The 12,866-nt window shown below is 34.5% G+C and overlaps 1 protein-coding gene across 1 annotated transcript in view; it reads left to right on the top strand.

The window, feature by feature from the left end:
- Nucleotides 1-12,487, top strand: part of LOC144453480 (CDAN1-interacting nuclease 1-like) — a 51,133-nt gene extending 38,646 nt beyond the window's left edge. Inside the window, exon 11 of the mRNA XM_078144791.1 lies at nt 12,197-12,487. Within this exon, the coding sequence (XP_078000917.1) occupies nt 12,197-12,335 (139 nt within the window). The 3' untranslated portion in view covers nt 12,336-12,487. The remainder of the gene's footprint in view (nt 1-12,196) is intronic.
- The last annotated feature ends 379 nt before the right edge of the window (nt 12,488-12,866 follow it).

Below are 12,866 nucleotides of genomic sequence, written 5' to 3'. Positions count from 1 at the left end.
CTTGTAGTACTTGACTGTATGTATTTGAAATAGAAAAAAACATACTAGAATGTATGAATATGCAGAAAGAACTGATACCTTCTGAGTAGTATCAAATCATACAATGTAACCACCAGACTTACTATGGCTACCATGTAACCACCAGACTTACCAGGGATACCATGTAACCACCAGACTTACCAGAACTTACCATGTAACCACCAGATTTACCAGGACTACCCTGTAACCACCAGATTTACCAGGACTACCATGTAACCACCAGACTTACTAGGACTACCATGCTTACCAGAACTACCATGTAACCACCTTATTAGCATGTGATAACGTGATGTGGTATTTAGTCCAGTATGATATGACCATTACCTATGACTACCTCTTCACTAGAAAAGGCCAACATCATTTCATACAGATTATTTCACAACATCTTGTATTCTCCACATGGAATCAAAAGGAAAGATGAATCCAAAACTGACCAACTAAGATACCTCATCATTCAGACATTCTTAGTTACAGTGCTGTTTTATTTTCTGCCAGGTATTTCACTAATTCTCTCCCAAACGTTTAGTAAAATGATTTTGTCTCATTGTGTTGAATAATTGTAGATTACTTTTCAGACCATAAGTGACCCTATTTATGTAGATATCCAACATGTGGATCCATATATCATGATAAATTGGGTAATTCCGATAGTATTGCAGCCTACAAAAAAATGAAACATACACGTAGTCAGTAATAGGGATAAAGGGATTAGTATTAATATGGTTATACAAAACGGTTCTGCACTATTTGTCACTCATCACCACTTCCCATGTGGTCGGCACAAGACAAAGGAATGTGACATCTGCAACTAGACCATCCCCATCCGAACCTCATTTCTGTGCCCCAAATGTTGCATTACCAAGGTCAAGTTGGCAATAAACACAGAGATGTTTGTATGTGGTATTCTAGATCACACAATCTAGGAATAGTTTGGTGTATACAAACACAAAGTGATAACTTGTGTCAAGGTTCCTTTTCCTCTCGTCGCCATTTCGGTATTCCCGTCATCGGTCAAGTCTGTCAGCACGTACGTGATGTAGAAGGAGTGTTTTTGTGACTGTTTTGATGGTAGAAAGTGTCTGGAATGAAGTAGTGATAGACATGGCTTTGCAGCTAGTAGACATTTACAAGTACTTAGCAAACTTTACTAATTTGAGAGTAGACAAACCTACATTCTTATTTACCAGTCTAATTTTAACTGTCTTCTTCATACAGTGTAGAAAAATAACAGAGATAGCTGGAGAAAATATATACCTTTCAGTGCTTTTCGCTATCAATTCTTTTAAAATATTGTGGTTGATACATATTTTGACATCAGGAACAAGAACTACAACCTACATACATACATATTTATCAACACGAACAACGTAAAGTGATAACAAACAAACTATAAATAATTTATTCAAAATGTACAGTATAAAATCACACAAAAAAACCCACAAAATAACAAGTTTTCATATGGCAAAGTTTGGAGTGAATTTATAGAACTTTTATTTCCAGTGAAATTTATCTTCAAGACAGCAGTCAACCTTGATATTAAAACAACATAAATAGTGAATATTACTCTCCTGATGGTTAGAAATGTAGATGTCAAATATACAGATATGAAGTCATATAAAGTGATGAAATAAAATGAAATGAAATTTGTGAAAAGTTATGATAAGAATTTGATAGAATATAAGATGTAGAGGTGTAATGTTTATCAATTTGCATAAATTATGTAAGATGTGATTGCATACTGTCTAATTATCCAACTAAAACCTTTTTGTTCGTCACCAAGATATTCATTTTCACCAACATGGCATGCATTATTATGTCTCATATTAGATGACACTCATTTCAACCAATTTTTTTGCTCAGAAATAATTTCAAATGTTCACAAAATATTTTTGATTCCAATCCATATCAGATTGTATGACTTTATGCATATTTAACTCAAATGTCAAAAAACTACTCAAAATTTGTTGGTACCGGTAACATTAACTGACTGCTGACTGCTTAATTCCAAGCTTTGAAAGAATAGATGCTGAAGTATCATGATGTATTTCCTGTTGTAATTGGTATTACCCAAAAAAATGAACCAGTTCTGATAATCCTGAGTCATATATAGCATAGAGGGTATATTTTCATTGTCTTGTCTTGTCTTGTCTTATCAGAACATCCCTGTATCATCTGCCAGGGTAAGCTCAAGAAATCACTTGTCCAACAAATCCATGCTGGCAGATTTCATTAAATCAATCTGCCCTCATTTGCGTGAACCCGGTACTCACCAGGAAGTATTTATTTCTATCCCATCAGGAAGGAAAAGAGAAAAACTTTCTAATCGCTGAAAATATGCCAAGAAAAGAATTGCAAAGCTAATTACAAAAGGGAGATTTGAGTCAATTTAGAGCTTTTCCGGGTGTGTTCTTGACACAAAGATGGGGACTTAGATGGATAATACACGGGTTTGGAAATACAAAAACATTTGATGGATCACCACCATCAAAAGTGAGGAGCATTTTTCATTTTTTTTGTCATTATGTACAAAAATAGACAATAGTTTGCCAGTCATCAAAATGAACAAGGGAAATAATTGTGCTGCAGAGAAAAAGTCTACATTAAAGCTATTTTGTGTCAGGATTACTTCATCCAATGGGTGCAAAACCTGAATACAACAACAACAACCAGCCATCACAGGTATTACCATGTACAGCAAGACAATGCACACTTCACTCACCGTACGGTAATACTACCAATTTTCTAGCTTCAAATGTACGATATCCAAAAATAATTACAAAACAAAATTCGTAATATATTTTTAAAATTATGATTATTCTTTTTTTAATGAGAATATGAATCTTTCTTTTACTGTGACAAAAGAAAATTATAGGGAGTTCATGTCCATTAAGTCATTACACATATATATGAATTCAACTAAGATATGTGAAATGTTTAGTCAGTTGCAGTGTTGTTAATCAAAATCTAGGTACCTTGCAGAATAAACAATGTATGTGTTAAATTGTTCACAGGTATGGTAAACAGAGAGGTGGACTATGCTAATCTATTGATGTAGCTGTACAAAGTGAAACCCGAATGAAACGTTGAATTTTTTAGCAAACAAAAATGTGAAAAAAGTAAAAGTACACATTTGCTGTAGGCCATTCGGAATGCATAGCCAAACCTTGGTACGCAAGCGGTTGAGAAGCTATAGAAAACCAGACAACTCCAGAGAAACAAATGAGTTTACTAGCTACAAAAAACATGTTATTGTCAAGAGTAGAGGCAATAAAGTCTTTGTTCTAACCACCCATAAAATCTTTCAATAGGCTTTTCACTTTTTTTACTGCCAAGAGTTACCTGTGAATATGTGTTCTTTGATAGCTTAGAAATATACTGTTAATGTCCTCATTATTGCAGTTATTCTTTGCAAGTCGTTTCATTTGTCTGTGATTCTCTCTCTTTTTGTCACGATACGGCCTTCTGATTTTGAATGCCACAAAACTGTTCACATCGATAGTTTTCAATTCAACCTACGGCACATACAGTTTAGGGATATTTTGCAATCTTTTGTGTCATGAAAGATAATATGAAACTCTTGTAGGAATGTGAAGTGTCACGATGGCTGACATTTTCGCTCCAACACAGGAATAATTAGGGTGTTATTGGATGGAGAATTTAACACTTTTGTTTTTCCAAAACGAACTCTTTAGATAGAAAAAGACTTTTCTGTAATCCTAGTGAAAATTGTGTAGAATTTTGTCGAAAAAGTCATTGAAAAACAAGAATTCCTTTCCATTTTTTTTTCAAAATGATTTGTTTTCATGATACTGGATATCAAAGTCTTATGTATGTGAAATCCAACCATCATCTGTTGCCAACTTTGGGTCTGAGTGACCTAATAACAACTACAGACTGCAGTTTACATCTATCAACGAAGCATCTATCTACACCGGCCTGTTCTCTGTTTGCACCCACCACAGGCAATTTGGAATATCTGATGACAGGGAACAATTTCAGAAATGTTGACTCTGATGAGATGGACACACAATACCAGTTCACAGGTCAAGACTACCATCCTTATTTTACACACAGCTAATTCTTATTTGCCCCACAAAGATGTGGCAGTTGAAAGTACTCGGAGACAGATAATATTAAGATGCCGCATGTCTGATACCACATATATCTAATACTTAGCAGATTAAATGTCCACCATTTTCAAAGAACATGCCATCATGCTTTAGCACTCCAAGTTTTCCCTGATGTATTACATACAATTGTGTGTATGTTAAGCGAAGTATTTCTTCCTTGCCACCAGTATGTACCTGAATATTAATCTCTGAAAGTCCAAATTTATAAGTTTAGAAATGTATCAAAGATAAATAATGAACTGCCTGCTTAGACTAATATATAGTCTCAACTTAATCAGGTTTTTGTAAAAATGATAATTTGGAAAACATGCAGATTTAATAAAAGTGGAATTTTTATAATCTTGTGTTGCCACATTATTTGTACTTTATGGTTTCAAGTATAAAGTTTCATCTTTAGAAATGCCGGATGAGTATAACCAACAACATTTTTATGCACACATTGTCTGTAAAATAGATTTCTAAACACCATACAGAATACTGGCCCTGAATTGGGTTTACCTAGTCAAGATTTCACAAGAAAACTTGTAAGTGTGTATATTGTTGTGTCATACCTATATATAGTAATACACTGTATTGCGTTAGTACCGGCATCAAATTGTCAGATGTAAAAACAGTGATACTCAATGTCAAGTGTATTCAGAGTTGATTGATACATTCCAAATAAATTACTGAAACATCCCGACAATTTGGAAAGTGTGTGTCAAAGTTTGCTAAGAAAACTACCACTAATTAAAAAGTCAATGTTTATGGTATGTCTATGCTTACACTATCTACTATGAAACTCTGTCCTGCATGTAAGGACAGTCTAGGCTCTCCTTGGAGCATAACAGTGATGATTTGTACTGCTGACTACAACTGTGATCACTTTACAGAGGAAAAACATACACGATGATGGAACTACATCCCTGCCCTGCAGTCATACTACATAATGTCAATCCTACAGTACATATCCTATGCTGTGTTACTAATGTTGTCTACTAGATAGATGCCATTGTGCTGACTAAATACAACTGTGTAGTTAGTACATCTCCACTGTGGTTTACAGTCATAAACACTTCATGATTTACACCAACAAATTTGTCCACCTGCAAGAAATACATCCTCACACCTTCCTGTATAAGACATGTCATCCTAGAAAAGACTCACTGATTTGATTTAGTACTGTTCTAAAGCCACTGTATCTGTAACTTTTAGCACATTAGTTTGACTATTCCTCGACTGCCACACGACTTGTTGTTTTTATTGTCTTTACTACACCATGCATCATCACCCAATGGACCTCCTCAGTTTTCAACCACTTAAAGGTTATAACATACAATATTTTGTCACCCAGTGGACGGACTAGGTATCCAGACACTTTAAGATTACAACATACAATATTTTGTCACCCTGTGGACAGATTCCATATACAGCCACTTTAGGGTTACCACATTCAATATTTGTCACCAGTGGACAGACTAGGTATTCAGTCTATTTGAAGTGTACCACATACAAAAGTTTGTTGTGAAAAAAATTTCCAGTGTGTACTTGGAAGTTGAGATTGTGAATACAAATAGTACTGAATACAAGTTGGGCTGGAATAGAAACATTTTTTATCAACTTTATTTGTTGCCATGGAGTAAGAACGTAAACAGCATTTTGAAGAATTGAGTTATCTTTGATGAGAGAATAAAAATGATTTGAATTTCCAAATGGTCTTGCACCTCAGTTGGCTTATTTCAAGGAAATGATTTGAATATAACAATAACAAAACAGTAGAGCAAAAACTTGAAGAATTGAAATTAAATCATTGGCATGATATTGTCTGTAAAAGTGTTGGTAAGAAATTTAGAGGTGGATAAACCTGTGGTTACCTGTACTAGGGACTATCCTGTGGTTACCTGTACTAGGGACTGTCCTGTGGTTACCTGTACTAGGGACTGTAATGTGGTTACCTGTACTAGGGACTGTCCTGTGGTTACCTGTACTAGGGACTATCCTGTGGTTACCTGTACTAGGGACTGTCCTGTGGTTACCTGTACTAGGGACTGTCCTGTGGTTACCTGTACTAGGGACTGTCCTCTGGTTACCTGTACTAGGGATTGTAATGTGGTTACCTGTACTAGGGACTGTCCTGTGGTTACCTGTACTAGGGACTGTAATGTGGTTACCTGTACTAGGGACTGTCCTGTGGTTACCTGTACTAGGAACTGTCCTGTGGTTACCTGTACTAGGGACTGTCCTGTGGTTACCTGTACTAGGGACTGTCCTGTGGTTACCAGTACTAGGAACTGTCCTGTGGTTACCTGTACTAGGGACTATCCTGTGGTTACTTGTACTAGGAACTGTCCTGTGGTTACCTGTACTAGGGACTGTCCTGTGGTTACCTGTACTAGGGACTGTCCTCTGGTTACCTGTACTAGGGACTGTCCTGTGGTTACCTGTATTAGGGACTGTCCTGTGGTTACCTGTACTAGGGACTGTCCTGTGGTTACCTGTACTAGGGACTGTCCTGTGGTTACCTGTACTAGGGACTGTCCTGTGGTTACCTGTACTAGGGACTGTAATGTGGTTACCTGTACTAGGGACTGTCCTGTGGTTACCTGTACTAGGGACTGTAATGTGGTTACCTGTACTAGGGACTGTCCTGTGGTTACCTGTACTAGGGACTGTAATGTGGTTACCTGTACTAGGGACTGTCCTGATAATAATGATTGGTACAAATACAGTGTGGTTTGTTTCTCAGAGAGACTAACATTCACCAACACTATACGTATACCTGAACCAGAATTAAGATTTTTACAATCTTTACAGATATTAAACAAAAAATATTTAAAGATGCAAATTATTTCCCCATAAAACATTTAAATAAGAGAAAACTGAGCAGCAGATAATAGTAAATATGATTTGATTGATTTCATTACAAATAGGAAGCTAAACATAGGAGTTTTCTTATGAATAAAACGGTACTGATTTTATATATTTACTGTCAGTCATTAGGGTGAATACACTTTCCCTCTTCATTCCACCACAGGTTGACGTGTATGAGATAGTCAAGTTTAGAGTGAAATGTTCATTTTCATGGGGAATTGAAAATAATGATGTCAATTTTGGTATGATAAATGAAAAGTGAATTCACAAACTTTGCCATTGTAGAAACTTTAGAAATCAATGATCTAAGCACCAAAAGAAGCCTAATAATCAGTTTCATTTGTAGCTAATCTGTTACCATAGTTACTGATTTCCCTCAGTGCATATAAGAAAGGATATTTAGTGATGACTGGATATTCTTAAATTTTTCTCTGTATTTTAGACAATTATGGCAACAAATATCTGTACAAATTAGACACTGTTGCTAGACAATTTTACAGTGTACTAGTATATTGCTACAAATAAAACGATCTTTATTTCAGGAATACACAGTAAATTAAACCTTGTTCTATTTAGTCACATCAACAGTGTATATCACTACAAACATGGCAAACTGTTATAGTGTTGCGATGGCTTACTACAAACATGGCAAACTGATATTACAGTGTTGCGATGGCTTACTACAAACATGGCAAACTGTTATTATAGTGTTGTGATGGCTTACTACAAACATGGCAAACTGTTACTACAGTGTTGCGATGGCTTACTACAAACATGGCAAACTGTTACTACAGTGTTGTGATGGCTTACTACAAACATGGCAAACTGTTATTATAGAGTTGCGATGGCTTACTACAAACATGGCAAACTGTTATTATAGTGTTGCGATGGCTTACTACAAAAAAAGAACTCTTATTTTACTCAAATTTGTAGCACAAATTTATAAACAAGAAGCACATAATTTTTTCACTACACAGTTCTAGAACAAAATATGCTAAAGACACATAGTGTTACAAACATTGAACAATGTTACTACATAATTTGTGGCACAGTTTGCTACAAACATTGAACAATGTTGCTACATAATTTGCAGCACATAGTGTTACAAACAATGAACAATGTTACTAGATAATTTGCAGCACATAGTGTTACAAACAAGAAACACTTACTTTAGAATATTTTGCATCACATATTGCTACAAACAAGAAACACAGTAACTACTAAATACTCTTATCATCCAAGGACAAAATTTGATCTCAAACACTAACTTTCAACAGAATCTCTTTCTTTTCTATAGGTGGTCAAATTTGCTCAGTCTAAGTACTTCCCGTGTTTGTTTTGATTGTAGAGCATGCACCTTGGGAATGTTTTCAGGGCCTCAATTCATCATGTTTGCAGATGTAAACCACAACTTCCATTTTTCATTCCCCGACGACGTGGGTTACCAATCAAACATGTCCTCTTTGATTGCCTGCTTTTTCTTTTCATAAAAATGCATCCCCAATCTTTTTTTTTTCTATTTCTTTTTAACCTTACACATTTCAGATGTGACATAGAGATTTCGAATTTTAGTAGACTTAAAATCATTGTGCAATTTCAAAATTTGTCTATTCAATTTGTACTTACTTTTTTTTTGACACTGCAGTATCACAGATGCAAACCATAAGTTTCAATTTTTTGTAGACTAAAAGACATTACACAATTTCAAAATATCTCTTTTCAATTTAGTACTCATGTTTTTCATCATTCAATATTGTAGATGTAAACCATAAGGTTCGTTTTTTGGCCCGCAGCCATAGTGCTTTGCTGATTCAAAATTGTCAATTTTGCCCCATGCTTTTTGTTCACCCATTTGTCGTAGATTTCCACATTTGTTATTCATGTCCATAAGTGTACATTTCATTTTCAGAAATCAGTTAATGGAGTTGCATTGAGAATGTATGTCAGAGCATTTCTTACTCTCTAATCCTGCCCATTTATCATGTATTCATCTGATAAGACAGTTTTGCAGAACTGTTCTCTACCACTGATTTACAGTAAAAATGACATCTAAAATCATATAATGTATTACTCATCGTGTACCTTTCACCCCGTGTCAATTTCTTACGTTGACCTGCAAACCTATGCTGTACACAACACCTGACAACACAAATTGTTCTACAGTCTTTCAAATTAAGCAGGAAGTCTGATTTCTTACAAAGCAAATCTTGAATTTGTAATCTTACTGTCGAACTCTTAAATTGTTCTCTTTAAGATTCTAGAAATTTCTTTAGCATTGCTTAATGCAACCATTCAGAAAAAGATGAAAGTGTCTGAGTGAACAGAGTGGTTATAGGTACTGTATACGTATAATCAGAAATCTGATTACTCGTTTATTATTAATCAAATAGATAGTTTCAACTTTTTCAGAATAGATGTCCCAGTGGTAAGAAATTTGTCAAATTTAAAGTGAAAAATGTGAGTTAGCCAACAAATAAAACACTGTCTGAAAGAAGAAATTATATTGTTTTACATCACAGTACCTAAAGAAACCTATCACTGATTTATCTTCTTTTCTTAATTTCTTCTCATTTTCTCAAGTCAAAACTGAAAAAGTGCCATGAATTGTATCATGCCTAGACATGTGTCTGATAGCTGGAACAAGTTTCACAAACATGTTTGATCAATTTTCTGTTGGGAGTAATTTTTTTCTGCCTTTTATCAGAAATGTGGCATTCCACTTCCATCAGCTTTACTGGCATTTATATATTATTAATGACCAGTATTTCTCAATTTATTTGACTTGTCACATAGGTCTGTAAGGTTAAACTCTGTGTCGTTTTGTGGCACACACCAAAGCTGAAATATTAATGTACAAATAAATGGTGTAAACAGCACAAAAAAGCACTTCTGCAAGCCTTTGTTTGAAAATTGAAGTATGGTGGCCTTTGGTGCCCTCTCTCTGACGTACCATACAAAATTTATTACCATAAAAAGTATGTGTGTGCATTTGTGTGTGTATGGTTTGATCGTCACTGAAGTGTATTGTGATAGCAGAATTAATGATGATGATAAGGATCTAATGAGACATTTTTACTTTCCTAAATATAACTAAAAAGCCACTTTTCTAACCAAAAAAAAAAATTCTAATATTTCATTGAAATATGTGTCATTATGATATCCCTTTTCGTCTTGGAATCCACTCAAGTAAAAATCTGTCATTACATCCCAAAAGTTTGATCTATCAAATGAAACCACTACTGAAAATCATGAAAAGTGCCTAAATGTGTGCAATTACAGTAAAACATTGTCTGTTTTGAAATACTACAAGAGCAAAGCCAACAAAAACAAAGTAGACCTGACTCTGTCAACGAAGTGAGTACCATTTAAGAGTATTTATACTCATCCTGAAAAACTTCAATACCAAACTATGCCACACCTCTAAAATAATCATAGAAAACAAAAAAAATACAGACTTCAACACAACCTAGTTTTATTTTTTCCAGTCATACATGAAACTACATAATCTGTTAGTGTGCTTTCCTAGACTGTTACTACCACTGGGCTACATATGGCGCTGGGGATTTGGGAAAGTTCTAAAATCTGTATTGTAATCCAATTTTCTAGGCATGGCTAGATTATGATTAATGATTGTAGTGGCAGTATCCTTCACATGATTTATCAGTTTAAACAAGCTTAAGTGGGTACACGTGTGTAAATGCATTTGTTTGCAGTTTTAAAAACATTGGTAAATTGGGGAGAGGCCAAGGTAGGCACCACTGAGCAGATGGCCTCTGTACGTTTTATCGCTACATATCCTCCATTAGGGCATCCCTACTTTTTATCTATGGATTCGATTTCTATGATCCTGTAGCAAAACCACATGTTATAAATCATGTTACTAGATCCCATGTTTGTTTTTACCTTCTTTTGTTTGGAGATTTGTTTGCCTGTGTACATACTACCACCATTTATCATTGGAGTGAAAAAAAAGTGTTTTGGTGGCAGTGTGCACCACTCTCCTAGATATCCCTATTATTGTATACCTTGTTGTTAGGAGGAGGAGGAGGAAATAGGCTGTAACTTTAATCAACTTCGAAGCCCCTCCCCTGTACCTCCCACTTTTTATTTCCAACTCCTTCACTGTCACAAATAGTTGAAGTGAATTTTTTTTTCCATCGATGAAAATTAGAAATTTGTGTACTGTTAAGATTTGAAAGATTCTAGTCAAAATTTTGACTTCTGCTGATATTAAATGTTATGGTGTACAAATTTTGTTAGGATTGTTACGAGTACGTCTGACAAAGCGTCAAACTTACTACTATAACTAAGTCCTATCAAACTAGTTGGATATCTGTAGTTGATACTATGCATACTATTTTGTATTCTTCTTGTTTTGTGCTCAAAACTTAATAAAATTTGACTATGATATTATTAGAATTATGTAGGTATATTTTATTCTTTCCTTTCCATATTGACCTTATTCATATTTCATTTCATGTCACTTCTTTCTGAAAACACAGTAAGGAAAAAATTGTAAAAAGAAAAAAAATGTGTGTGCCTCCATCTTGAATTATCAGTTGTTTGTAGTTTCTTAGGTGGAGGAAAGATAATTCATGGTAAAATAAGCCTATCTAAGTAGAAAATGATTCATCTCGAAAAACCTACATTTGCACAATTTTCTTCATTTGATCAAAAATGACCTTGGAATTCGACCTGTGTTTTCATCGGAAAGAACAAATTCACATATTGACCGATGAATTTAGATATAGACACCAATCCAAGGTCTTGGTTGTTTAATCACACCTTATTCACACACTTTCTGGAATCACTGCAAATTTCCAGTCTCAATAATTTGATTTAAAGCTAATAAATTTGGTTATGTTAGAAAGCCGTGATGTGTTGTGTTTTCATTTCGTCCCTAATGTATTCCTATTTAGCACTTTCATATGAAAATAACCCGATATTAAATATGTAACACTGGATTAGATGTTTTTTTCTTTGTGAAAATGAAACCTCCGTGTTGTAATCATTTGATGCGTGCAGCACAGATATTAAATTCACTCTTTTCTTACTGTAAATGTTTTGGATAATTTTAGCAGAATGGGTTATAAGTGAATTGATTTTTCACATGATTTCGTTATGTAGAGAAGAATTTATACACAACTGAAATTTTCTTCTTCTTCTTTTTTTTTCAGATTTGGTCCCGGTATGGTGATATATTGGTTTGGTTACATTGATGAACTTGATGTGCACAGAAATAGAGGAATTCTACTTAAAGATGATTTTCCAGATGATATAGTAACTTTACATGATACTCTTAGTCAAAATACATAACGGGGGAAAACATTACAAGTTATACGTCCATTATCATATGTCTTCTTTAGTAATCATGGAAGACATGAAGTTGTGTGAATTTTATATAATTACAGTATCAGCCACTTAAAAAATAAAAATGTTTCTGATATCCTTCTGGTGTAAATTTGGAAATAGCAAAAAAAAAAAAAGATACAGTTAATATTGAAATGACCTTGGTTCAGAAAATCTCTGTACATTATGCCGGGCATTATAGTCAACATTAGTTTCAATTGCAGACTAATTTTACCTGTACACAATCAAAAAAGGTGTTTTAAATTCATACATCAGTAGACAGGGGAAGTATGGGAACTCCATGGAGATTTTATGGATGAGAGAAAAATCTATCATTGGTATTATTGTGTGTGTTGATCAGTTGTACTCCCATGGCAGAAAATAAACCAGTCCACAGTTGAATTGTATCAAGTAAATAAAATTTAAAATGTCAGATACGAAGCCAAAGTTATGGTAGTGTCAAAGTTATGATAGAGTAAGTTGTTACAATAATGTCAG

This window comes from Glandiceps talaboti, chromosome 2 (assembly GCF_964340395.1).
Source record: "Glandiceps talaboti chromosome 2, keGlaTala1.1, whole genome shotgun sequence".
NCBI classification, from domain to species: domain Eukaryota; kingdom Metazoa; phylum Hemichordata; class Enteropneusta; family Spengelidae; genus Glandiceps; species Glandiceps talaboti.
Note: the sequence above shows the minus strand (reverse complement) of the source record. Positions and strands in the feature narration are given on the sequence as shown.